At 37.0% G+C, this 24288-nt stretch overlaps 3 protein-coding genes across 4 annotated transcripts; 1 reads left to right on the forward strand and 2 right to left on the reverse strand.

Moving 5' to 3' along the window:
* Window positions 1-1265: 1265 nt before the first annotated feature.
* On the forward strand, window positions 1266-9585 carry ggcx (gamma-glutamyl carboxylase). The gene is made up of 15 exons (XM_023338508.1): window positions 1266-1478; window positions 1774-1974; window positions 2058-2216; window positions 2775-2940; window positions 3041-3119; window positions 3217-3323; window positions 3662-3825; window positions 3919-4214; window positions 4512-4643; window positions 5741-5892; window positions 5976-6145; window positions 6222-6352; window positions 7053-7200; window positions 7706-7910; window positions 8979-9585. Exons 1-15 carry the CDS (start codon window positions 1454-1456, stop codon window positions 9136-9138), a joined length of 2295 nt encoding a protein of 764 aa, XP_023194276.1. The 5' UTR covers window positions 1266-1453; the 3' UTR covers window positions 9139-9585.
* Window positions 9586-9654: 69 nt separating this feature from the next.
* snx24 (sorting nexin 24) lies at window positions 9655-16159 on the reverse strand. The gene is made up of 7 exons (XM_005811996.2): window positions 15971-16159; window positions 14692-14775; window positions 13300-13404; window positions 13084-13178; window positions 12919-12948; window positions 12717-12781; window positions 9655-11740 (listed from the first exon to the last, which is right to left on the reverse strand). The coding sequence occupies exons 1-7, from the start codon at window positions 16037-16039 to the stop codon at window positions 11670-11672; spliced, it is 519 nt and encodes a 172-aa protein (XP_005812053.1). The 5' UTR covers window positions 16040-16159; the 3' UTR covers window positions 9655-11669.
* A 688-nt stretch (window positions 16160-16847) lies between these two features.
* Window positions 16848-23939, reverse strand: LOC102232659 (protein-lysine 6-oxidase-like). 2 transcript variants are annotated; one of them, XM_023337763.1, is made up of 7 exons: window positions 23113-23937; window positions 21601-21709; window positions 20959-21090; window positions 18618-18774; window positions 17713-17808; window positions 17489-17604; window positions 16848-17400 (listed from the first exon to the last, which is right to left on the reverse strand). In XM_023337763.1, exons 1-7 carry the CDS (start codon window positions 23723-23725, stop codon window positions 17394-17396), a joined length of 1230 nt encoding a protein of 409 aa, XP_023193531.1. In that variant the 5' UTR covers window positions 23726-23937; the 3' UTR covers window positions 16848-17393. The 2 variants fall into 2 exon arrangements, with proteins under 2 accessions (XP_023193531.1, XP_014329163.1); XM_014473677.2 differs by lacking the exon at window positions 16848-17400 and having other exon boundaries at window positions 17485-17604; window positions 23113-23939.
* Window positions 23940-24288: the final 349 nt, after the last annotated feature.

Raw genomic sequence — 24288 nt, forward strand, 5'->3', positions numbered from 1 at the left:
CAACCCGGTCACCTTGGCGACGACGGCCAGAGCTTTACAGATGTACTGGTTGCTGGCAACGCCTCCAGACAACACCTGGAAAAAACTCTGGGTCAAATCTAAAAGTTTGGATATGCTGGGTTGCTATGGAAACACTGCAGCTTTCTTTTTTAATTTGTAAATAACTGATACTGATTCTGAAGTTAGTTTTCTTGCCCAGCAGATAAAATATTTGCCTGCAGAGAATTTCAAGACGACTGCAGTCAAAAGTTTGTTCACACAATGAATCATTAAAATCCTCATCCCACTTCCTGTCGTCGTCTTTGTCGCTTCTGCCAGCAGTAACATCCTGTTGTTGATCATGTGACTTGTGTGATGTGAAAAATGTTTCTATGGTAGTTTTGTGAATTTTGGTACAGGTGAAAAACATCTCATCTTAGAGCAAAAACCTTCTGTTGAAAAACGAGTTTTTCTGAAATTATCTTGTTTCATTTAAGCTAATTTATTTATGGTTTTATTCCAATTTGCATAATTTTACGGTGAATGGAACAAGTACACCTCGCTGAAGCAAACAGAATCAAGTCAAAACACAGAAAACAAAAATGAAAATAAGATAAAATACTAATAAAACCTGAACTAAATAGGTAAATATAAATAAATATTAGTAAATTAAAATCTCTCAAATTACTTATTGCTAGTTTCTCGTTTCTTCCCATTTTCCTTATGTGTCTTTCTTTACTCAGAATGTTAAATGGGTCTTCCTGTCTCTCATATGTCCCGGGTTTTCTGCCAGATCTTAATATACTTATCATTTTACATTTAGCTTTACTTGATGGAAGTTGATTATTAACATTTTTAGATTTCAACGCACGTACCTCTAGATTTATAGATTAAATGTAAATGACAAAGCTAAATTTATTTTTGCTATTCCCTGAGATGTTTTTAAAAATTAAAAATAAGAAGAAAAATGAGAGGAACAGGAAAAAAGTTTGTCTAAAATTAAGAATTAATTTAAGAATTGTAAGGAGTCTTTATTTTCTCTTTATTTATAAATGAATAATAATTGCAAATATATGCAAATTTTAAATACAAAAAATGAAAAAATTTCCTTTTCAGACTGATACAAATATTTTCCCTCTAAATTTAAACATTCGAGTATGAATAATTATACGTTTTCGTGCTGAGGAAGTTTTCAGGATGTGACGTAGAAGAGGGTGGAATTAGCAGTGAAATCAGCCAATGAGCAGGAAGCACCTTTTTCACAACATTCCAATCCTTCCCACAACGTTCTCCTCCTTCTCTCCTCCCCTCTTCTGCTCCTTTCTGGGAGTATGTGGTACTGTGACACGTAAACTTTGTCCGCCACATTCCTCTCGTAGGATACCTCCACCTGGGACAGGGAGAGCAGAGAAAAGACTCATGCCTGATCCCGAACCAGATTAACACAGAATCGTACAAAAACCCAAAACAAAACATGGAGGCGAGAGAAGCTACTGCAGGTGAGGTTACTGTTAGCACTGACTGTCAAACAGCTAGAAAGAGAGCGAGAGAGAGAGAGAGACAGACAGAGCTGTTTGTTGTTGTTTTCACTCCAATTACCAGTTAGAGCAACACCTAACAAGCTGGGATCTCAACACCAGCTATGTTTGTGTAAATATAGCCCTGAACACGAACCTGGCAGGTTGTTTTGATTGAACAGAGAGAGCACAATGAGTCCATTCAGATCTTGTTTAGACTTGCCTTTAAACAATAACCATGACTTTGCGTCTTGATTCTCCTTTATTCAACTTATAGGTGCTTTTGTTGGCACCGACAAAGAGAAAAAATCTGCTAAGAAGGATGCAGCTCCTAAAGCGGTGAAACCACAGACTAAAAGCAGAATGGAGGAAATCTTTGGCTTCAGGAAAGAGGACCTGAGCTCCTGGGAGAACCTGGTGGCCCTTCTGAACCGACCCACTGACCCTGCATCTCTGGGCATCTTCCGCTGCATGTTTGGTGAATAAATCAATGCTCTCTGCTGTTTAAATCTCAACTTGTTACAAAGAATAGTCTGTATTCACGACTTGTGTTCTGTCCAGGTTTGCTTATGGCTATAGACGTCACACAGGAGAGGGGCCTCAGCCACCTGGATTACAAATACCTGGATGGGGCCCCTGTGTGCCGATTTCCTCTTTTCAATTTCTTAGAGCCCCTCCCGCTGGATTGGATGTACGTGGTGTATCTGGTGATGTTCCTCGGTGGGTACCTTACCATTAAGAGAGGCTAGTCTTCAGTCTGAGCAGATTTCTACTGGAAGATCTCTGTGAGATCAGCACCTCTCGATTGTTTTTACATCTGAATAATATTTGTTACCATGGAATAATTCACTCCAAGTTGTTTGAAAATGGCCTACGATCCCTTCCCAGTTTGATGAGTGGCAACAATTGCTTCTCTATTACTTTTATTTTTTTAATTTGCATACTTGTATGTTGCTAAAACTTATGCTTTTATAAAAAGGTCTCATCTGCTAAAGTTCTTATTCATTAAGTGCATTTCATAAACACCTCCCACCTGCTACTATCCTCTCTTAAATCCTGCAGAAACAAAAAGGGTGTACTTACTTTTTCTACTCTTTTACTTTAAGGTGAGTTGTGAATAATTTTAGAACTTGGCAGAGAGTAGACCAAATACACATACTCATTATATTTACTATTTCTGCAGCATATGCAGCTTTTCAATACCTCCTGAGTCTGTTCCCCTTAAAAAGCAGGTAACTGCTCAATTTAACTAAACTGTGTGTTTATTTTTAATTAAAGGTGCACTGGGCATCATGCTGGGCTGTTTCTACCGTCTCTCATGCCTCATGTTCATCTCGACATACTGGTACATCTTCTTCCTGGACAAAACAGCCTGGAACAATCACTCGTATCTCTACGGTCTCATTGGGTTTCAGCTCGCCATCATGGACGGCAACAGATACTGGTGAGGTTGAAGCTTTATTAGACTGCGTGTGAATTAATCTGCATCCTTTTCTCCACGTCAGTTGTTTTTTTTTTGTTGATTTTTTTATGTGTATCTTTAGGTCGCTGGATGGATTACGAAAACCTTCCATAAGAAATGCTCATGTCCCTCTGTGGAATTACACCTTACTGAGGACACAGGTTTGCTTCAGTCATCAGCTATTTAGCTATTTTTATGTGAAAATCATTGTGACAATCTGAGCTGATTTAATGAGACCTGTGATCTTGTTTTTCAAAGATCTTTATTGTATATTTCATTGCTGGAGTGAAAAAATTGGACGCAGACTGGGTGGAGGGATATTCCATGTCTTACCTGGCACACCACTGGCTCTTTGATCCTTTCAAGTAGGTTTGCCTTAGTCCTTAATAAATTATATAATTTGACAATCAAATATGCAGTGGTTTTTTATCACAATAGAATTGGGCTATATGGCTTAAAATTCTCAAATTGTTTTCATGCCAGATTCGATTTCCGATGTTTATTTATTTTTTAATCTTGCCTTCTTATTTTTAAAAGAAATTACAGATGACAGAAAATATTTTTCAATATTTTTCATATTGACACTGATTAAACACTGCTTTCACTTAATATGCGAAAATGCTGGCGAGGTATAAAAGCTTTTGCGAGGCAGTGTATGCCATATATGTTACTGAGCTGTACCAACGTTGTTTTTGTTTTTCAGAGTGATTCTTCCTGTGGAGTTAGTGAGTCTGCTGGTGGTGCACGGAGGCGGTCTAATTCTGGATCTCACCGCCGGATATTTGCTGTTTTTTGATGCCACACGGCCGTTCGCGTTTTTCTTCGTATCTTATTTCCACTGCATGAACTCTCAGCTGTTCAGCATCGGTCAGTGTGCTGCTTCATTCACTCTCAGGACAGCTGTAAAGTCTTTGTTTCCTCCACTGACGTGTATTTACCTGTATTTTTAACCCTGTTCAGGGATGTTCTCCTACACAATGTTGGCAACAAGTCCTCTCTTCTGCTACGCTGATTGGCCAAGGAGATTCTTTGCGCGCTTCCCATCTTTGCTCAGCGGAGTCCTGCCGTTCACCACAGAGGAGATTCAGCCCAGCACTTCCTGCCTTTACCCTGAAATCCACAGCAACGAACATCCAGTTACACAAAATCCTGCAAAAACTTCCAAAATGAGATTTAAGCACAAGCTGGGAGCTGTTTTTACTATTCTTTACATAGCTGAGCAGTTTTTCATGCCTTATTCACACTTCATCACACAGGTATGTCTTCTCAGTGTCTTGCATTCATTTCTTAGATTGTTTTATTTCCATTTCTGAGTGGACAGCTTGCTTTCCCAGTGATCAAAAGCCTATTAAAACCTCCTGATAGTGAAACACAGTCATTGTTTCATTATAAACAGCAGCTCGGATAGTCAAAACTTTGAAATACGAGAACCCTTATCATTCAGTCTCTGATAAACTGAAAACATGGGTGTTCGCTTTCATGCATGTGATATAAAGTACAACCAGGGGGTGTAATATAAAATTGTTCTAATGTTCTTCTTTTTTTGGACTCAGGGTTACAATAACTGGACTAATGGTTTGTATGGATACTCCTGGGACATGATGGTCCACTCCCGCAGCCATCAGCACGTGAAGATCACCTACAAAGATGGAAAAACAGGGGAAATCGGATATCTGAACCCAGGGGTGAGATACCAGGAAAACCAAAACCATGCGAGGGAGGAGAATAATCATGCTTGCACTTAGAGTTGTGTTGATCATTTCACTAGAGATTGGATTTAACCAAATACTTATTTATTTTTTACTTCTCTACATGGCTGGGCAATAAATTAATTTGATCAGTTTCTGAAGATTTTATTTTTGGAAAATCTGAATTTTTACCAATTTAAAAATGCACTTCTGGGGTTTCCGTAGCTCAGCGTGATGTCAGCTCACAGCTTACCGTCTTGTTTGACAAGCGTGTTACACAGCTTCTGTTTACTTGGACTTTGAATTCAGGTCAGATCACCAAAAGAATGACTGAAACAAAATATTTTTGGGCATTTGTAATTTCTTTTCAAGAAAAGAAATCAAGATTATTTTGTAAAAAAAAATGGTATGAAAAAAATCAGAAATGTTATTTTCAGCCCTATTCCTTCCCTATCCAATAAGTTGTTTAAAACTAATAACTTCCACTATTTTGGTCCATAAAACTGCTGAAAAAGGTGAGAGAAAAGGTGTCAAAATGCTGCCTTGCAAAGTTTACATGTGAATCTGGTCCAAAGCATCTGAATAAAACAACTGTATTACCACTTTACTACTATAAATATGGAATAAACAATAAAATAAAACACTAAAAATGAAGAAAGGCCAAGGGATAAAAAAATGTTTTAAGAAGAGTTTTAAAAGTGGACAATAAAGGGACACTTGTAATACGTAATGGCACATCGTTCTATTACCATTCAGTCAGTCAGAGAGAGCTCTACCTAATCTAGTTATTTGATTCAGGTGTATTGAAGAAGATACATATTTAAAGTTATATGAAACTCCTGAGCTAGGGGTATGTTGTTTTGATGCATAAATAGTGATATCCTTTAACTTATGTTGGATCTCAAACTACAATAATTATTAGAGAATCCATAGCACATTTTGTTTTCTGTGAGATGTTAAAATCTTAAGAAAGGATGAAAAAAAACTGTAATCTGCAGGTCAATCACAATAGTAAAGTAATCACACCTAAAAATCACTTTTTAAACTACAGGTTTATTTAACAGCTTTCTGGAATAATCCTGCCTGTGTTTCAGGTGTTTACTCAGAGTCGCCGCTGGAAAGATCACGGAGACATGCTGAAGCAGTACGCCACCTGTCTCAGCGGGTTGCTCCCACGCTACAACATCTCTCATCCTGAAATCTACTTTGATATCTGGGTGTCGATCAACGAGCGCTTCCAGCAAAGGTAGGAGGGAATTTGGATGTCAGATGTTGGATGAAGTGTGGAAAAAGTGTGATGGTTGAATTCGCCATGTTCTCCTCTGTAAGGATCTTTGATCCTCGCGTGGACATCGTGAAGGCAGAGTGGTCGCCTTTCAAACCAAACCCGTGGCTGATGCCCCTGCTGGTTGACCTCTCACCCTGGAGGACCAAGTTCCAGGAGATTGAGGGAAGTCTGGACAATCAGACTGAGATCGTCTTCATTGCAGATTTTCCAGGTTGAAGCTCTCTTCTTTGTCCTAATTTTTGTTGTAAAGTATTGATTATCTAACTGCCATCTCTGTTACCGCTCAGGTCTCCATTTGGAGAACTTTGTGAGTGAAGACCTGGGCAACACCAGCATCCATGTGCTGCAAGGGCAGGTGAACGTTGAGGTAGTGGAGGAGAAGAAGAACCACACTCTGCAGCCTGGTGACCAGATAAAGGTACAGCTCCACAGCATCGCCATCAGAAGTTTGATAATAACAAATACAATGTTTTCAGACACTAATATTCAATTAAATTAAGATTGAAACATTTTGTAGGAATAGTTATACATGATTGATCAAAATACTTTTCAACTCAAGTAAAAATTGGAACTGCTGTGCACTGGGAAATACATGTTTGAAATTGAAAAAGTGCAGGATGAAGTCGTATTATATTCTACAGTATAAAATAAGAGCATTAATTTACAAAAGGGATCCGCTGTGTAATGTTCAAAAAGGGTAAATGGCTGTTAATGAGGGTGTGGTAAAATGACTATTTTCCTCTTAATTAGGAAATAACTGTCATATTTCTTCACGTGAGCAAGTTGTTCTAATGCAGCAAGCTTCTTCTGACTGCTTGTGTTGCCCGTCTGTCCTTTTACAAGCTAATTTTAGCAAAGAAAACTAAACCCTGCTGTGCAAGTTTCTGAAAACAGAATCTCCAATTAAGTGATTCACCTTCCAAGGCTGCTGAAAGTTTTCCAAATGTGCACATGCAATCCGAAATGTCATAAAGGAGGCAGGTGGACTGCGGAAAAAGCAAAAGAGTAGCAATACAAGAGAAAGAACGAAAACTTGTATAAATAATACTGGCTAAATAATTACAAAGCAATATTGGTATGATTCTCCTAAATTTTTATTTTCCTTTACGTGTTTGCAGGTTCCGGCAGGGGCTTATCATAAAGTGTACACCATATCTGAGAGCCCTTCCTGCTACATGTATGTCTACGTCAACACCACAGAGGCAGTGCTGCTGCAGAACTTCACCAAACTGCAGGAGCTTCAAGAGCGCATTCGCAATGGAACAGGTGAAAACAATTCGGATGAGAAGATGCTATAAAACTAGCCTGGTAAAAACCAGCTGGCCAGGCTGCTATTTTTAGTTTTATTTAACCTTTAAATTATCCTTTATATTACCAGGATAAAAACCCATTGAGATTAAAATCCTCTTTTTAAAAGGAGTGCAGGCCAAGAGGCAGCAACAAACACAACTCACAAAAAATACACAGTAAAAAGAAAATGTCAAGCTATAAAAAATCTGGTACATATGATTGAATCAACATCAAGAACTATTAGTTTGGATTATACTATAAAACTGCTATTAGTTTCATTTGAACACACCAAGTTTATTGCAGTATTTGGAGGAAGATATGTCAAATTTTCTTTCAGGCTAAAACTTGAATCTCATCTGTTGAAGCTTCTTATGTTCCCAGTACTTTCTTTGAGGACAGAGATGTTGTATTAATGAGACGCAAACTGTTGCTACTTGAATCCATTCACATCATATGTTGATGAATGACTCTCTCTGCGCAGAAACTGAGCCTCTCCCTCCTGAGCTGCAGCCTCTCATGGCGGCAGACGACGACGGAGAGGCGGAGGTCAACGCCACCGACCCCGTCATGCAGCTGTTCCTGAAGAGGCAGCGTCGGATGAAGGAGGTGAAGAAACGCAGGGAGGCGGGAGTGCTGGAGCGACTGGATCGCTTTGCCGTTAAAAAGTACTACACGATACGGAGGGGGTACGTGCTCTCTGTTTACACTGTTCCTACACACTCTTGGAAAGTACACACAGAAGTATTTTTCAAATCTGGATAAGACTTGAAACACTTATTTTTGGAGATTCTTCTCCGTGATTTTCAAAAAGTAAAAAATAACATTTGAAAACAAAAACTGTTTAAAGCTAATTGCTGCAGGAAAGCTTGGGTTTTTCTTCTAACTATATAAACAATGGATGGTTGCAACAACCAAACTCCTCTTTATCTCAGGATAAATTGTTTGAAATGCTAAGGTGGGAAAAGAGACAATAGAGATTCTGCTTTCCTGATATTTTTAAAAAGTGAAATTTAAAATCAGTTTTCTCGACATAAAAAGCTGGATGTTTCATTATCTCAAGTAATGAAACATTCAAGTTCCAATTAACTCAGACTTAATTACTTTAACCCTTTCATGCATGAATTATGATCCTTTGTGTCAGAATTTTTTTTTCTTAAGGCATAAAAAAAGGTAGGAATTTTTTTTTGTAAAAATAATTTTTTTTTATGTGATCAATTGTAATTTTGTCCAAATACAAAGTTATTATTTGAAAAATACATCAGTATTATTGTTCCTTAGGGGTTATCTGATGTCACAATATATTTTTTACTTGCAAGAGTCGTCTACAGTAGAAGGAGGGACCGGGTCGGTTCTCATGCTTTTTTGTCTGTCGGCCATATTGTATTTAACAAAAATAATTTCTTGCATTTGCAGCTGATGGCCAGTAGTTGATGGTATATTTTATGATGCATTAGTGTCCACTTCAGTGGTCTGTGTGCATTTATAACATAAAAATCCACAGGAAGCACAAGAAAATGGCTTTTAGATAGCTGTCCACTGTAGTGACCACTATGCATGAAAGGGTTAATATAATGCCATAATTAAACCATTACGGCAAATGAAATAATTGAACTGATAACACAAAATACAAGCGTGTTTAGATGGTGAATGTTTTTGAAACAAATTGACTTTAAAATCTTGAGATCAGCTGAATGACCTAATGAAAATGTTATTGCAACACTAGGAAATAACAACCTTGCTCCTTTGTCTGGTAGATTTCTGATGACAGCCATTGCAATAAGAAACCTGGCGGTAGGTCTCCCTCCTGTGGAGCAGCTGAGGAGTGAAGTAGCCTTTGCCAACATGAAGGAACCTGAAGCAGAAGCCGAGCCAGACGAGACGCTCAAACAGGAAGTTGGTCACGCAGAACTTTAAAACTTGTCAAAACACAAAGTATGAGAAGGATGAACTCCGGGTACTGAATCACACATTCCTGTAAATCTGTTACTGCTGGACTGTTACCGAGTGGGGTCCTCTCCGCTCAGGCCATGAAAGTACTCTGAAGAAATTAGCATTTCAGGTTATTGCCGAATGTAATATTTTGTTCTTAAATTTCAGCTTCCAGAACCTGTTCCAGTACAACCAAAATTCTGTATGTTTGTGTTCATAATGTCACTGCCACAAAGCCATTATAATACAATCTGCTGGAAGACTAACTCATAAACATATCAGACTATAAATGGGGAAGCATGAGGCTGAATGCGTATTATGTCTTTAAGTTTCAGCAGCTTGAACATTCTCCTTTTTTTCTTTAGAGTTTTTACCAAAATGTGAGAGGGAAAAGAAAACTTGATGACAAATGTAAAAATAATTGTAAGGAATCATTAAAAAAAAACAAAAAAAACTGTATTGATAAATGTGTTTATTTAATAAAACCAGGTCTGACAAAACTTTGTAAATCATAATTTTATTAGTGTTTGTATATTACAAAGCATTCATTAGTGTAGATTCAGCGTTTACTGTAGTTTGACATTATGGCACAGATATGATACTTACACTCAGTTACACAATAAATACATAAAAATATTCACCATGAATCTTTAGAGGATGATTTTATTTAACTTCCGTTTTCTAATTAAAAGAGACTTTTGCTTCAGTGTTAAGAAATAAAAATCCAGCCAAGAAAAAAATAAAATAAAATTAAACAACTGATCATTGACGATCATCCAAACAGAGATACAGATTTAGTCAAAATCAGCAAAACAGTGAGTAGTTGTCTGGTTTTATATTGCACATGTTAAAACAAAGCACCCTTTATATCTCTACTTAATTAATACCTTCACAACTGGCCTATTAATGATATATTCCCCTTTTTTAATGTATCATGAAAGGAGTTAGTGTTAGATGCTGGCTTTGAGGAATAAAAAAAGAGAAAATGAATCGGGTTTGTTTAGAAACAAGAATCTCTTTGTGGAAATCGTGCTTTAACCCACAGCTGCCAGGACAGAGTTCGTACAGAAGCATCTTCACAGAAACGGCTCAAAACTAGTTTTTGAGCTGAAATAGTTTTGCATAGATCACTTACCAAAAAAAAAAATCTGTAACCAAATATTCAAGTGACCATCTCTATAGGCAGTTTTCCTTTCACAATAAATAAGTCTTAATATAGTTCACATAAAAATTTGTAACAGAAAACAAACACACGATTCTTTAGTTTAATTTGATGGATCTGATTAAAAAGTGGAAACTTCTGCCTAATCGAAATTGAGGCCAAGCAGGTTTGGGACCATCAAGGTTCAATAAATCCTGCATGAAAACAGCAGAGGCTAAAAACATTTAAGCAGTTATACACCTGGGAAACGTGAAGATCTTTTTAAAAAATATACTCATGTTTATAAGTACATTTAAGTGTAAAGATAATGTAATTGAAGCATTTTTTATTAACAATTTTTAAGTTAATCAGAGTTTGAAGGAAATTTTAAATGGTAATTATGGCACAAGACAAATGTGTGTTTTCAACTAAACTCAATATTTCTAAAGTTGGAGAAAAAGCTAAAGAGTTTATAAAACTGGAGTGAATAGCAGCACACCAGGATTAACAACTCCCCACAAAAACAATTTAAGGCTTTTTACACATTTTACCAGGAGTGTCAATATTTAATAAGGGATTTTTATGTAACTGGCTCCATGTAACGTAATGAGTCATAAACTATTTATTTCACACAGCTGGTATAATGGTCATTTCTAATTAAAGGCAGTTTTTGATTTACTCAAACTACGTCACACAACGAAAGCTCTTGCAGTTTTGGTTTCAAACTGCGTGCTTCTTTAAAAGTCTCAAGCTCACAACTGCTTGGAACGGAGCAGATTATTCGGCATCTGAGAAAAAATTGATCAAAAAACTACAAATAAGGATCCACATCATTTCAAAAAGTGTTTAAATGCGTCAGTGTAACCAGAATGAAGCCACAGCTACATTATTCCTGTCGTTCGCTGTCGACTGGCTCCTTCATGACAAAAAGAAATGCATCAAAGGTTTTGTTCAACCCATTATCTTCAAGATACGACACATTCACTAACATTTCCAGCCTATCTTTATTATTATTCCAATATCTACCTCTAGAACTACTGAGAATGTTCACCTTTTTCCAAGCTATTTAAATGGGCTTGTCAGACTATTTCTCGTATAATTTACATTTTAAAATTGAGTTTTAAAGTGAAAATCAGATGGAATATGTAGCAAAACATAAGTTAGTGTTAATGCATAAAATGTAGTGAATTATCCAGAGACCAGCAATCCATTTTAGTTAAAAAAAAAGTAGAAGAGTTATGAGTTTTTGATGTATGTCTGTGAGTAAAAAAGAGGCTCAAATCATGTTCTTATACGTTCTTCCTGGTGCACAACGAAGCTGGTGAGACGCATCGGTGTAATTGTCGGCCTGCGCGTCATTGTCCTCTCGGCGGCTCTACCTCGGCTGAAAATCTGGGTAGAAAACGCCGTCCACCACGCCTTCAATCACAACGTTGGAAAAGGTATCTAATAAGGAAAAAAATTGCAAGGTCAGAAAAAAAAATGCACATATAATTTCACAGCTTTTGTCTATACATTCAATTGAATGCCTTCTTATTCTGGGGTGTTTACCCCCTTACAATTGTGCTTTTTAATTCCACTGCACTGAACCCCATTGAAAACGTCATGATTATTCCACCAAATATTGATTTCTGATCTCTTCATGAGTTAAAAAATTAGTGTTGTTGTTTCTAAATGAATATAAACGTGTTTTCTTTGCATTGCTTGAAGCTTTTTCATTATTTTTGACCATTTGTCATTTTCCGCAAATAAATAAAAAATTTTTGCTTGGAATTTCGGAGACATGTCAGAAGTTCATAGAATTAAAGAACAATGTTCATTTTACTCAAACATACACCTATAAAAAGTAAAATCAGAGAAACTCATAATTTTAAGTGGTCTCTCTATATATAAATACAAAAATATACAAGTAAATACACGGTTCAGACGAATCCATTGAACACCATGTTCAACTTGATGCTCTTTTTCTGAAATAATGTTATATAAAATGAGACGGACACGCCTAAAATATTCCTGTTTTGCCTCTTAAATCCATGGCGTATTTACTCAAAGATCATCAAGATGGTTGTTGGTGTACGTAAGACAAAACCTCTTGTTTTCTGTCAGCAGTGGGGGTTTTTCCTTGGAACTCCCCCATAGTAGCCATTTTTGCCCTCCGCCTTTCTTTTTTCATGAATCATAAACACCGACTTTAACTGAGGCCTATAATTCTATAAATGTTGCTTTGAAGCATCTGGTTGATGTGATTTTTAGACTAATTTTAGAGAACATGTTTCCTTTCGTGAATCAAATCCTTATTTTTTTATGATTTGAAACATTTCACTGAGAAAAAACAAAACAAAAGTAGAAGAGATCTGTGTAAGGAAAAATACTTTTCTCAATACTGTGAATAAATGTGGGTCATCGTGTCATGTGAGCGTACCGAGTGCAGAAGGAAGCAGGTATGGATCTCTGAGATAAACCACCACTGGCTGATGAGACAGTTTACTGAAAAAGAGTAAAAGAAAAAAGAGACTTGAGCGGGTAAAATTCAACACGCTGCCTGACGCACTATGTGGGTTAAAAACAACACGAGCACATGACCTACTGATTTATGCGAAAGGAGGAAACTCAAAATGACTCACCTTGATTCCATTGATTCTGTGTCAAAGGAGCTGAAAAGCATGAAAGAAAGAGAAGTCAGACCGCATAGTCGTTCAAGAGTCTGGGAACAAAACTCTCCCACAACAAAAACTGCCACAAATTGCTTTATTTTTCTATACTGAAGCCAAGCTGCAGTTCCAACTCACCCACAGCTTTCTGTTTTTGGCACTGAAGGAAAATGGCGGACGTTGAGGAAATCCAGGAATATCTTTGGGAGGACCTCATTTTCCATAATTACAGTCTGACAAAAAAAAAAACAACAACAAAAAAAAAGGACATTTTTGTGAGCACACCACACCAGGATGCAGAAACAAAGTTGCTCAATGAGTTAGGACAGCAGACAGAAAAAACAACCACTCTACCTGCAGGTAGAGCTCCAGGCCGTGCCTCCTCTGCTCCAGAACTTTAGGGACCCAGTTTCTGACATGCTTCGAAGGGATTTCAGGAGGTTTTATGCTTTTTTTCAGCTGAAACGATTCAAATTGTTAAATTATTATTATTTCTTTTTGCATTTTATAGTTGTAATAATCTTAGAATTGTGCTAGATTTTTGAATTCAGCTTTAAATCTTCTATCTAGGTCGTGCTTTATTATAAAATTACTTAAAGAAAATCTCTGTAACACCTTAGGTGTGTTAAAATGACTGTTTATCAATGTATTACATACAAAAAGTTAAACGAAATGTAACATTCTGGGGGAAAGTAGACCGTATGTCGTGATTGGGAGTCAAGGCAACTCCTGGGTTGTTTGGAGCTTCAAAAGTATAAAACACATTTTAAAAAGGAATTTATTGAGTTTTCAGTTCTTGGATGTCATGGCAGACAAGTTTAACAATGTGTGCTCCACTATTTTCTTCAGAAAACGTGAAAAATATTCAAGTAATAAATTTCTGTCACATCACCTGGCTTGCTGCTGCGGTTTCTCTCCTTTCAAGTGTTTTTTATATATATATATATATACATACACAAAACACATCATTCTGTTAATTTGTTTAATTTAATTGCCCAGAACAGCCCACAAGTTGATTGATTATTATAATTAAATAAAGCACACATTTGTGTAGTGAATTCATCTAACATGTTTCACTTAGTAAATCACAAACTGTTCAATAATATTATAATTTATCACGATGCTTCTGCACGTCGTCAGATTATGCAAATTTATTCATTCACTCAAATCAGTGGAGTTGCACATCTTAAATATGCAAGATTTTGGCACTCAAGAACTGATTAACATAAATAAATATAACAGTACAGAGGAAGGGGTCAGAGTTTTGACTGCACTGTGAAGCCGTTTGTTACAGGCGGTTGCAAAAGAAATTGCACATTACCAACATTTCATGCTGCACAAGTTGCTTTAAAACTAAGATGCAACTAAAAGAAATAAAATGCATAATAATGATGCAATAAAAAATATAAGAGAGAGATAAAAGACTATTTAATAAGACAATTAAGGCAGCTAAAACAAGAATGAGGCTGTTAAAGCAACAATGAGGCTGTTAAAACAAGCGAGAGCTTAAAGGTCAGGCGATAAAAATGTGCACATTTAATGAAGACAGACCATAATACTGCCAAGAAGAAGGTTTGAGATTTAATTTTAGTTGTTGAAATGGATAGCATCACCTTTGAATGTGGAAGCAAACACACATTTATATATACATATATTTTTCTGATATTATGGTTACATATCTGAGCACAAAAACCTCCCCACAAAATAAAAAACACACACAGTCATGTAGAGAAACTTGGGTCTCACCATTTTGTGCAAAGCGTGGAATTCACTGTAGCGTTTCTCAACACTGTGCAGTCTGCCGTTCACCAGCACGTCGATTTTGAAGACCTGACGGAAAGACAAAAAGCAGTGATTTCCTCTTGTGGAGGGTACATTTGATTTGGTCATCATTTAGCAGCTAACAGAAAGGAAACATCTGTCTCCATTTTTTTTGGTTGATCTGTCAAAATGACTGTTGGCATTCCTGAACAAACGCGTCGTCTACTTCCCTCTCTCTGCTTGTTCCCTAAAAAACTCGACGCAGACGTCTCTGTTTCTACCACAATGACAGCGCGTTCTGGAGTGACAATGGAGCTGGTGATAAAACTCTGGACAGAAACTTAAATATAAAAAACATATAGTTTGAAATTAAAAAGAACTAAACTGCTTGTAAAAGCTTTGTACCATTGGTGTCCTTGTATGTATTCAATGCAGATATTGAATAAAAATATGATGCTAGCACTGCTTAAATCACATTTTCTTATTGCTTTCCAAATAGGTTTTTCATTTTAAAAGAGTTATTTTGTTTTATAAGAGCTTTCCAGAGTCACAGGTTGCACAACCCTGGTTTAGATCAATGTATTTTTATGTATCAGAGTGGCCTAGTCAAAGTTCAGACCAGAGTTTTAAATGCATAGTATTTTCTATGAATATTAATAAGAGTATACATTGCATGGATATGTAAAGAGACAGAATACATTATAATTGTCATAATATATGATGTAAAGAATCATTTATATTTAAAGGGAACTATATAAAAATATGTATTAAAAGCAAAATATATTTTACAGAGGTTCCTATTATAGTATTTACTTAATTTATCTATTTACACAAGTCTCAGTGAGCACAATTAAACTCCAGATTGTCAATAACATCCCTTTGAAGTGTCCCAAAATTAGACTACCTGTTTGAAAAAATGAATTTCTCTGACTTATTTTTGAATTTTGGTGATGAGTTCAGGTGAAACGGTTTAAATTTGTTCACAAGAAATAAATAAAGATCTTAGATATCGCCAAGCTGTCTAAAAGTGCAGTGGCTCTTTAATGTAAACGCTGCCAAAAGTTAAACGGAGAAAACTGACATGTTTACAGAGAGAAAATGTGATAAATTCAGCTGTGAGGAGGTGATGTTCTGCTAAAAAAAAAAGACAAATTAAAACAATCGCGTGTGAGCGACACAGTCTGCAGTCTACGAAGCGACTCGATCAGGTTTAAAGGTGATTTTTGGACGGAGACACACGAACGCAGGTTTCCGTTGACCTTACCGTGAATCCTTTCTCCACTGAGCTGTTCTCCGAACGGAACGACGGGATCGACAGTCGGATCGGGTGCATTTTTTCCCGCCGGACCAAACGGTTCTGTTCGGGTTCTATGTGATCTTGTAGCGCGGACACACAGAAAGCATTTAACCCAAACACTGACTGCTGGTGGTTTACTGCAGTCAGTGTGATAAAAATCACTGAATTCAAATAAACTCAGGCATGTCTCAGTGCTGCCCCCTTATGGACTGGATGACATGGATTGTAGCCTGGATGGGGAAAATACTACTAGAAATTGTATTTTATTTAATTTTCCTTTATATAGTGAAATTATTAAATTACTTACAGACGCTTTAGCAATATTTATTTTATTTTTTTTTAGCAATTTTACGTTGCTAAATCTTTCTTTCTTTTATTTTTTAAAGATAACATAAACAACATAGATAAACCCTTTATTTATGTTGCTAATAGGAACCTAAGTAACATGTTTTTGTATGTAATAGTTCCCTTTAAATCTAAGCGATTCTTTACATCTTAAAATAGAACACTATAGTAAAAATAGTGTTACTATTTTAAGAAAACTATTATTAGTTTTTGATGCATGGCATCAAAAACCTAACAATAGTAATAGAAAAATGTCATTTAGTGATAAAATGTATAACAGATAATAAAAAAAATAATAAAAGTATTAATAATGTTTATGTAGATAAACTGATTAGGAAAAGCCTGTAAAACTATTGCTTCATTTTCAGTAATCATTGACTGTTATTGCACTCAGCAGTCACAGGACATTTGCCAACACATGAAGAAACTAATCTGTTTTTTCTTCTTTTTGATTGCGTGCAGTTTATTAAAGCAGAGCAAAAAAGGTTGAAAAAAAACATTCGAGACAATATCTGCCGAATTTATTTATGAAAGCTCCATCAAAAGCTTTAGAATAAAGACATTTTTCTTCTGCATATAAATATAATAAATGCATTTTCATTTTAGTTAGCTTTTACTTTTTGATATATTGAGTAAGGGACTAAATGGAGGCAGATTCAATGTGGCAACCCCTGAAGAGAAAAAACAAAAACAGAGAAGAAGATACAATGACTAAGCACTGAAGGACATTGTGTTGTTTTAATCTCTTCTTTAAGCTGTTAAATATAACAGATTTATTTAAGTGTCTTACAATAAAGGCATAGGGGATACAAGAGAGGGAAAAAAGTATAACAGAGGTGTTTTTTCCTCATAAAGCAAAGAGGATTCAATGTAATCTTGTGTCATAATAGCTGATGGTTATGTTTATTTTTTTTCTAAATTTTTTATTCTAAAATGAAAGTATGTCACATATTATCATCTTTCACACATCCCCTGTTGATCTTTGTACTCGTCAAAGTCTTTCACAGGGGAAACTTCTTGAATATCAGTGGATCACTGCTGTGTCTTAATATCTGAAAAATCCAGAAACAAAAGGACCATGTGAATTAATAGACAACACAATCTTAAAATAAAAACAGTCACTTCATTCATGGTACTTACGGCGACATGTGGCACCCGGATACATAGGCATAGTTGCCGGTGTAACGTACGTCACACCGCACAATGTTGTTGGAGTAGTCCGATTCTTCAACTTGATAGGAAGGATTTACACTGATCTGTGCACAACAAACCGCACGAAACAAAGACGTATCAACGACATCATTAACTGGCGATTCTACAAAGGAATGCGCTTCAAAGGCAAAGATAGCCTGTCAGGCACAAACCTTGAGGGTATATTGTCCAGGTTGCACATCTGTGATGTCGATCCACTGACAATCGATGTCTGCGTTGTAGGTGTCATAACATCCTGGGCTCAGACCCTGCACATCAAACAGTATCCACATTTAACAATAATATGATAAATGTGTAAAATCATGTGCAGATCTTTCACATGATTAATGCTAAAGGTCATTTTTAGCTATTCTAAAGTATGTCACTGCTTTATTGTTCCTAAAAGAACAATGATTACAAAGCAATCTAAGTTTCTAAATTATTTGAGTTTAAATCGAATAATGAATCATGAAATAGGGAACACAGTACAAAAGTTGTTTATACTCATGTAAGCAGAGAGGCCAAAACTTCTTTCTCAGCACCTTTGTTATTGTATAGGGATGTTATTAAAGTTGAGATTATACGTAATTTTTACATTTTTAAAATGTTTAATTAAACTCATCATCTGAACCATGATGCTGGTGCACCGGTGTAGTGTTCAGCTGTAAAATCTCGGTTTTAATCCAAGTATTTTTCACCCTTTAAAATATATTCTCATAAAGAAAGAGACTGTATTTACTGAGGTAGCTTCCTTTTTATCTGTTTCATTGGAACGAATCTCAGAGAACCCAAGACTTGGAGAAGTTACATAAAATACAAGATTCTTGTAAGTTAAAGGTTGACACTTCATCAACGTAAAAACTTGATAGAGCAGAAAGACTTCTAATGAAATGATATCTCATTAACAGACAAAAGTGACAGGACAAACTTGTTATTTTAACATATTTAACCCACTAAAATGGATGTATAGACTTTTAAATGAGCAAAGCATGGTTTCTGGAAACACTCATAAGTGTCACAGTTTTGTTTTATGTTTAAATATGCATTCATAAAAAAAACCTGGAGCTTATTTTGAGACCTGTGTGTGTGACGTGCAGGCATATCTCCGGTAGTATCCATAGTCACAGGAGGTGTCTTCCAAGCAGAAGCTAGCCTTGTGGCCCTCTGCCACCGACCGCTGAGTAGAGGAGTCCAGCAGTTCATAGTGGCTGAACTCGTCCATGCTGTGGTAGTGCCTGTCGATCATCAGCAAAACACACAGGTCAGAGAATAAACTCTTTCTGCAACCACTGGACACCATGTATAAATTTCCCAACGTCACAGGTGATAATTCAGTTTTCAATATACACAGTTATGTGACCTTGTGCAGAACAACATCTGGTTTAACTCTGCTGTCTCTTAGGAAAACAGTCTGGCCTCTAACTGCACTTGACTTTCAAAACACTGACAAAAAATCTATACAGACCACATCAAGAGTTTGTTGAATCGTGCCCAAAAGGGCTCCATATCGGGAAGCAGCCCAGTCGACCTCTCACCTCACAGCATAACTATGGAGTGAGGTAATTTCAGGAGAAACTGAAGTAGGACTTTTACAGTAATCCCAGTGAAAGATCTGAAAGCTCAGCAGGTTCCGCTGTGGAACCATTAATCTCTACATTTTATTTTATCTATCCACATAAATCTTTTCTGTTGATCATGAATCAAACACTCTGGTTCTGTAAGTTTATTAACCTCATCTCGTAAAAAAATAAGGAGAGCTAGATTCTCTTTCTGTCAAAACAAAACAGAAAATCCTACTTTAGCAGCTTAGTTTGTTAATAAATAGACTATAAGGCTGCGTTCACACTGCAGTTTGAAGTGATCCAATTCCGATTTTTAGTCAATTCGGATTTTTTTTTTTTTTTTTTTGCCGTGGTCGTTCACACTGCCAAATAGTATGTGTTCTGCAGTGTGAACGGGCAAACGACCTGAAAGTATCCCGCATGCGCAGTAGAGGGCGCAATAGCGTCAGCGTTCTCAGTGTTCTGCCAACCGCCATCAAAAGAAGAAGTGCTCAGCGTTTGCGGAAGTAAACATGGATGCTAACGGTAGGGCATAGCTTGCACATTTGAAGTTGTTGCCGGCCGGAGCAGCATATTAACAACTTAATCCTCATTATAGTCCTATAGTCCGTCATAGTTGTTGTTTTTCTTGCCGCTTGTGCGTATCAGGACACAGAATAGTGACATTTGTCACTATTCGGATTCATCCGAACTGACGTTCAGTTTGGATGAATTCGACCTGGACGTTTGATCGCATTTGAATCGGCTACGTATCGGATATGAGTCAAATTCCAAAAGAATCCGGCTGTGCTGTTCAGACTGTCATGAATAGATCGGATACAAGTCGCATTATGGCAAAAGAAAATCGGAATTGGGTCACTTCAGGCTGCAGTATGAACGCAGCCAAAAAATGTCAAAGTTGCTGTGGTTTACCATAATAACAAAAAGAAAATGTAGTCATCGGCATATACTGTGAAAGTATTCTTTCTGTGTTTCAATAACCTCTGATATACTTTTGTCATAAAATTGAATCAAAGTACTACGCAGTCAACATGGTGTATTCATACCATCAATTCCTATTGATGCACATTTAACACAAACAAGGATCATAATGGAGGAACTTTGCAACATTCTAGTGTTCAGAGTTATGGGCAATAAACCCCAGTTTAGCTGATTTTCATACTAAACACCTTTTGTATGATGTTAATGTTACCAATATTTACTTAACTTAGAATCACTTTGATAGCAGAATGTAAATAATTTGTTTTTATATGATTGTAAGTGAATTCAGGCTCCACTGGGTTTAAATAGTAAAGAACAGTCAGAATTTTTTTAATAACTCCGATTAAGAAGATTTGTCTAAAAGAATACTGTGACTCAGTGCAAAGAATAGTCATAGTTTGATTCACCCTCTGCAACATGATGACTTTTGTTAAATCCCATGTTGCCTACTTATCTACATATAAGTAGGCAACAAATTCTGATAAGTGATTTTGAGTCATGGAGTAAAGGCAGTTTCATTGGTCATTATGTGTAAAAAAAAGCTGTATAAATTAAAAACATCCAAGGAATCTAAAAAAAACTGTGTTTAGTATTTAATACATAACAGGATTGTGTTTGTTTGACCACATTGAATTTTTAATGACCTTCACAAACTTTTTAAAATTCTGTCAGTTTTCCATTTGGTTAAAATAAGCAGATTTATGAAGTGAGAGAGCACAATAGGGGGTGGGAACAGTTTACAAGCTGACTCACAAAGACAGAAAAAAAGCAGCAAAACCAAAGTCCACCCAAACTGGAGGAGAATTTTTTTTTTAAAATTATCAAATGTCTGTGTGATGATGAGGTGGACAGCGTGGACGTAAACTTTCTACTCACTGGTGGCAGCTGTGCCACTCCCAGGAGTAGCGTGGCCTGCTGGGCAGGAAGTCAGCTGTGCCTTGGTTCTTGACTTTCTGAGGAAACCTCAGCAGCACTCTGGTGTCGTAGTCTCTCGCTCGATAGGCTGAGCTGCAGGCATAGAGCAAAGAAAACAGATGTGATTGAAGGGACAGAAAATACCTTCTTATGTAGACGGTGACATCACCACTGATGTTTTCCCTGCTTCATCTCTTCCTCGGAGTGGAGCAGACTTTCAGGGTCCAAACTGAAACCAAGTCTGCCAAGGTGTGTGTGAAAGGGTGGATGTGTGTGTGTGTATAAATGCAGGGTGGAAAAAATCCTTCAGAGGCGCTCGGTTGTTTGGGTTAGTCCTCGATAATGTGTTTACCATTCAGGCTTTCTCCCTGAGGACAGGCTATGATTAAACTTTTACAGAAATCCACCAACTCCACCCCCTTTCTCCACCATCAGCTGCAGGAATCACTTAATTTTAACTCATCTCATCGCTTCAGCTGGGCAGTCCTTCCTTACAAACACTTAGGTGGTTGTTATGGCTCAGAGCTCCCTGATTCACACTCAGACAAGGCTACAACTCCCACCCTTACTTTTTTTTTTCTCCTCATACATGAGTCCCAGTACCTTGACAAACAGTTTTCCTCAGCTGCACATCTCAGGTTGTACATCGGTGCTCTTTGGACATAAGCAGAGGCTTGAATGTAGTATGGATCTGGCACAAGATCAGGAAGACCTACAACACAATATGAAAATAGATTAAAATGATTGATCAATAACATACGTAGATCCAGTTGATGGTGGGTTAATGCCGGCTTGAAAAATGAAAAAAAAAATTGAGGGTGCTACACCTTTGTCCTTAAAATTTCTTACTTTTTAAATGAGGATCTTACCTACTATCAAAATGAGGTAAATCTTAAAAACAAACATATCGGTAACAAATGCTATCTAAACATTTAGATTATAATGACACTGAATCTTTTGGTTCAGTCATTTGATATATTTGTTGTTAGCAGGGAATACCTGATATGTTTATATTGGCTGTATTATGAATAATTATATTTAACCTTAGTGACAGCTAAGAATTAGCATAAAATTTGTGGCTGAAAAAGTTTCTGTGTTGTAACTAGCTTAGCGACAATGCTATAATCAAACTTGTAAGATGAGCTTCTAAACTTTGAGCCACTTTCTAACTTCTGTTTTCTAGGAGATTTTTAAGAAGCCACTTTGTTTTAATAGACTTAAAAAGTTTGCATCCAGCTTTAGCTTGAAATAAAGCTGGATATTATTAGCAAGCCTCACTTGCTAATACCTTGGAACAACGCATCTTAGCTGTAGTTGTCTGTGAAACAATATTTACATTTCATGTTTTCAATTTTTTAAATTTACACAAAGTTTTTAAGTAATTTAGTGACAGTGCTAACTTTAAAGTCGGACCTTAGCTGAGCTTTTCAACCCTGCAGCTATTGTTGCCAATGAATACCACAACTTAACTGTGGTTGACATGGAAAAAATTCCCCTTCCACCTTCTTGTATGAACAGATTTAAAAAGTTTCTATCCAGCCTGTTGTTATAGTGCTAATGCTAAAGCCAAACTCTAGAACCCCAGAGTAGCATTTACCAATGAACTGTACATTTTATTTGCATTTATATAAATGCTATTTTGTTAAAATCTAGCTAAAAGTCATGAGCAATGAACACCACATACTAGCTGTGGTCAAACAAAAGTTTCTACCGACCATGTTAGAAAAGATTTAGATTTTTTTTATTTTTTATTATTTCACTAATTTTTATGTCCGGATCGAAAACAGGTCTTGGGATGTATTTCTTTGTTTGATGTGAAGACAAAGCAGATAGGTACATTAGCCATTAGTTGTAAATAATTGAGAGGAAAAATTTAACGGAATTGACTGTATTTTACCTGTTAATTAGTACATAGTTTATACTTTAACAAATCTACTAAAATAAATCCAATTGCTGGACTCATTTCATTGGTCAAATTGTTTTTGTTTTTTCAGTGAATAAAGGTGGAGACACGTTTGATGAACAGATGCTGTGCTGACGGTCATTACAAACACCCTCTTCTGCCAAGCATCCACACATTTATTCATGCGTGAAGAGCGCCTTCTTCATTCTTACCATACTGATGATACCTTGTACCATATCCGGGTCTTGACCTCGGTCTTGGTCTCTCGTAAACATCATAATGGTTGTAATATGGATTGTCAAAGTCGATGGACTTGTAAGGATCGTACGGATCATCACCGACCATCATGTCACTGGCTCTGGGTAGAGGCGGGCTGACATTGACATCTCGGGTGTCGTTGACGGTGCGGTTCCCCTGCGCCCCGGTGCTCTCCGCGGGTCGTTCCCGGTGAAGATGCTCCCGATGTTCTTGCCCTCTCACAAGCGTAAGGAGGCTGCGGGGCGGCTGGTGCTGCTGCTGCTGTGGCTGACTCCGGGCTTCCTGATGTCTCACGTCCGCATCCCGGATGATGGTGACAGGTCGCGCCTGCTCTTGTTCTTGCGCTGCGCCCCTGCGCTTCGGCGGCACGTACTCCGAGCCTTGGCTTAAAAGACTGAAAACCTTCCCGTTGTGAGACCACTGCAGCGTCTGCCGAAAAGCTCCTCTATGGTCATTTCTTGGTTGCGCTCCCGGGTTTCTCTGGGAGCTAGCAATTTGCAGGAGCACAACAAATAAACAGAAGCATGCGTAAAAAGTGCCAAATGCGCCAAACACGCGCCCTCCCATTATAGATTTAATGAAATATGTCAAATATGGACAGAATGCTATTATAAGGAACAAAAATCCTAAATTTGAGCAGCAGTCTTCATGTCTCAGTCGAAAGGAAACGTTCAAAGAGCAGAGAAAGTGAAAAGCTAAATTTTAGTGTTTCCTTGTGACCTCATATCGCTTTTCTGCAGCCTGGAGATGCATAAGATGATGATGATTATGAGGAGGAGGAGTTCAGCATTTGGAGGAGTTTAGGATCTTGTTATTCAAGTCTGCTGCTGCTCTAGTAACGACAGTGACGTGTGATCATTACCAACCAAAATTGCGCAATCTGATTTTTGTACAGGATGCCAAATGAGCGTTGGTAACAAGCAGTAAAACAGAAAAGAGTGAAATCAAGTCTAATATTACTGTGCCTTGCAAAAATATATTCAAACGAACCTTTTCCCGTTTTGTTTTCTTACAACTACAGACTCGTAGTATATATTGAAATTGTCTGTGATATAGATCAACACAAAATAGTGCACGATTACGTGGAAGGGAAAGGCTGCATGGCTTCAATTTTCTTACAAATAAACAGA

Source organism: Xiphophorus maculatus, chromosome 8 (genome assembly GCF_002775205.1).
Source record: "Xiphophorus maculatus strain JP 163 A chromosome 8, X_maculatus-5.0-male, whole genome shotgun sequence".
NCBI classification, from domain to species: Eukaryota; Metazoa; Chordata; class Actinopteri; order Cyprinodontiformes; family Poeciliidae; genus Xiphophorus; species Xiphophorus maculatus.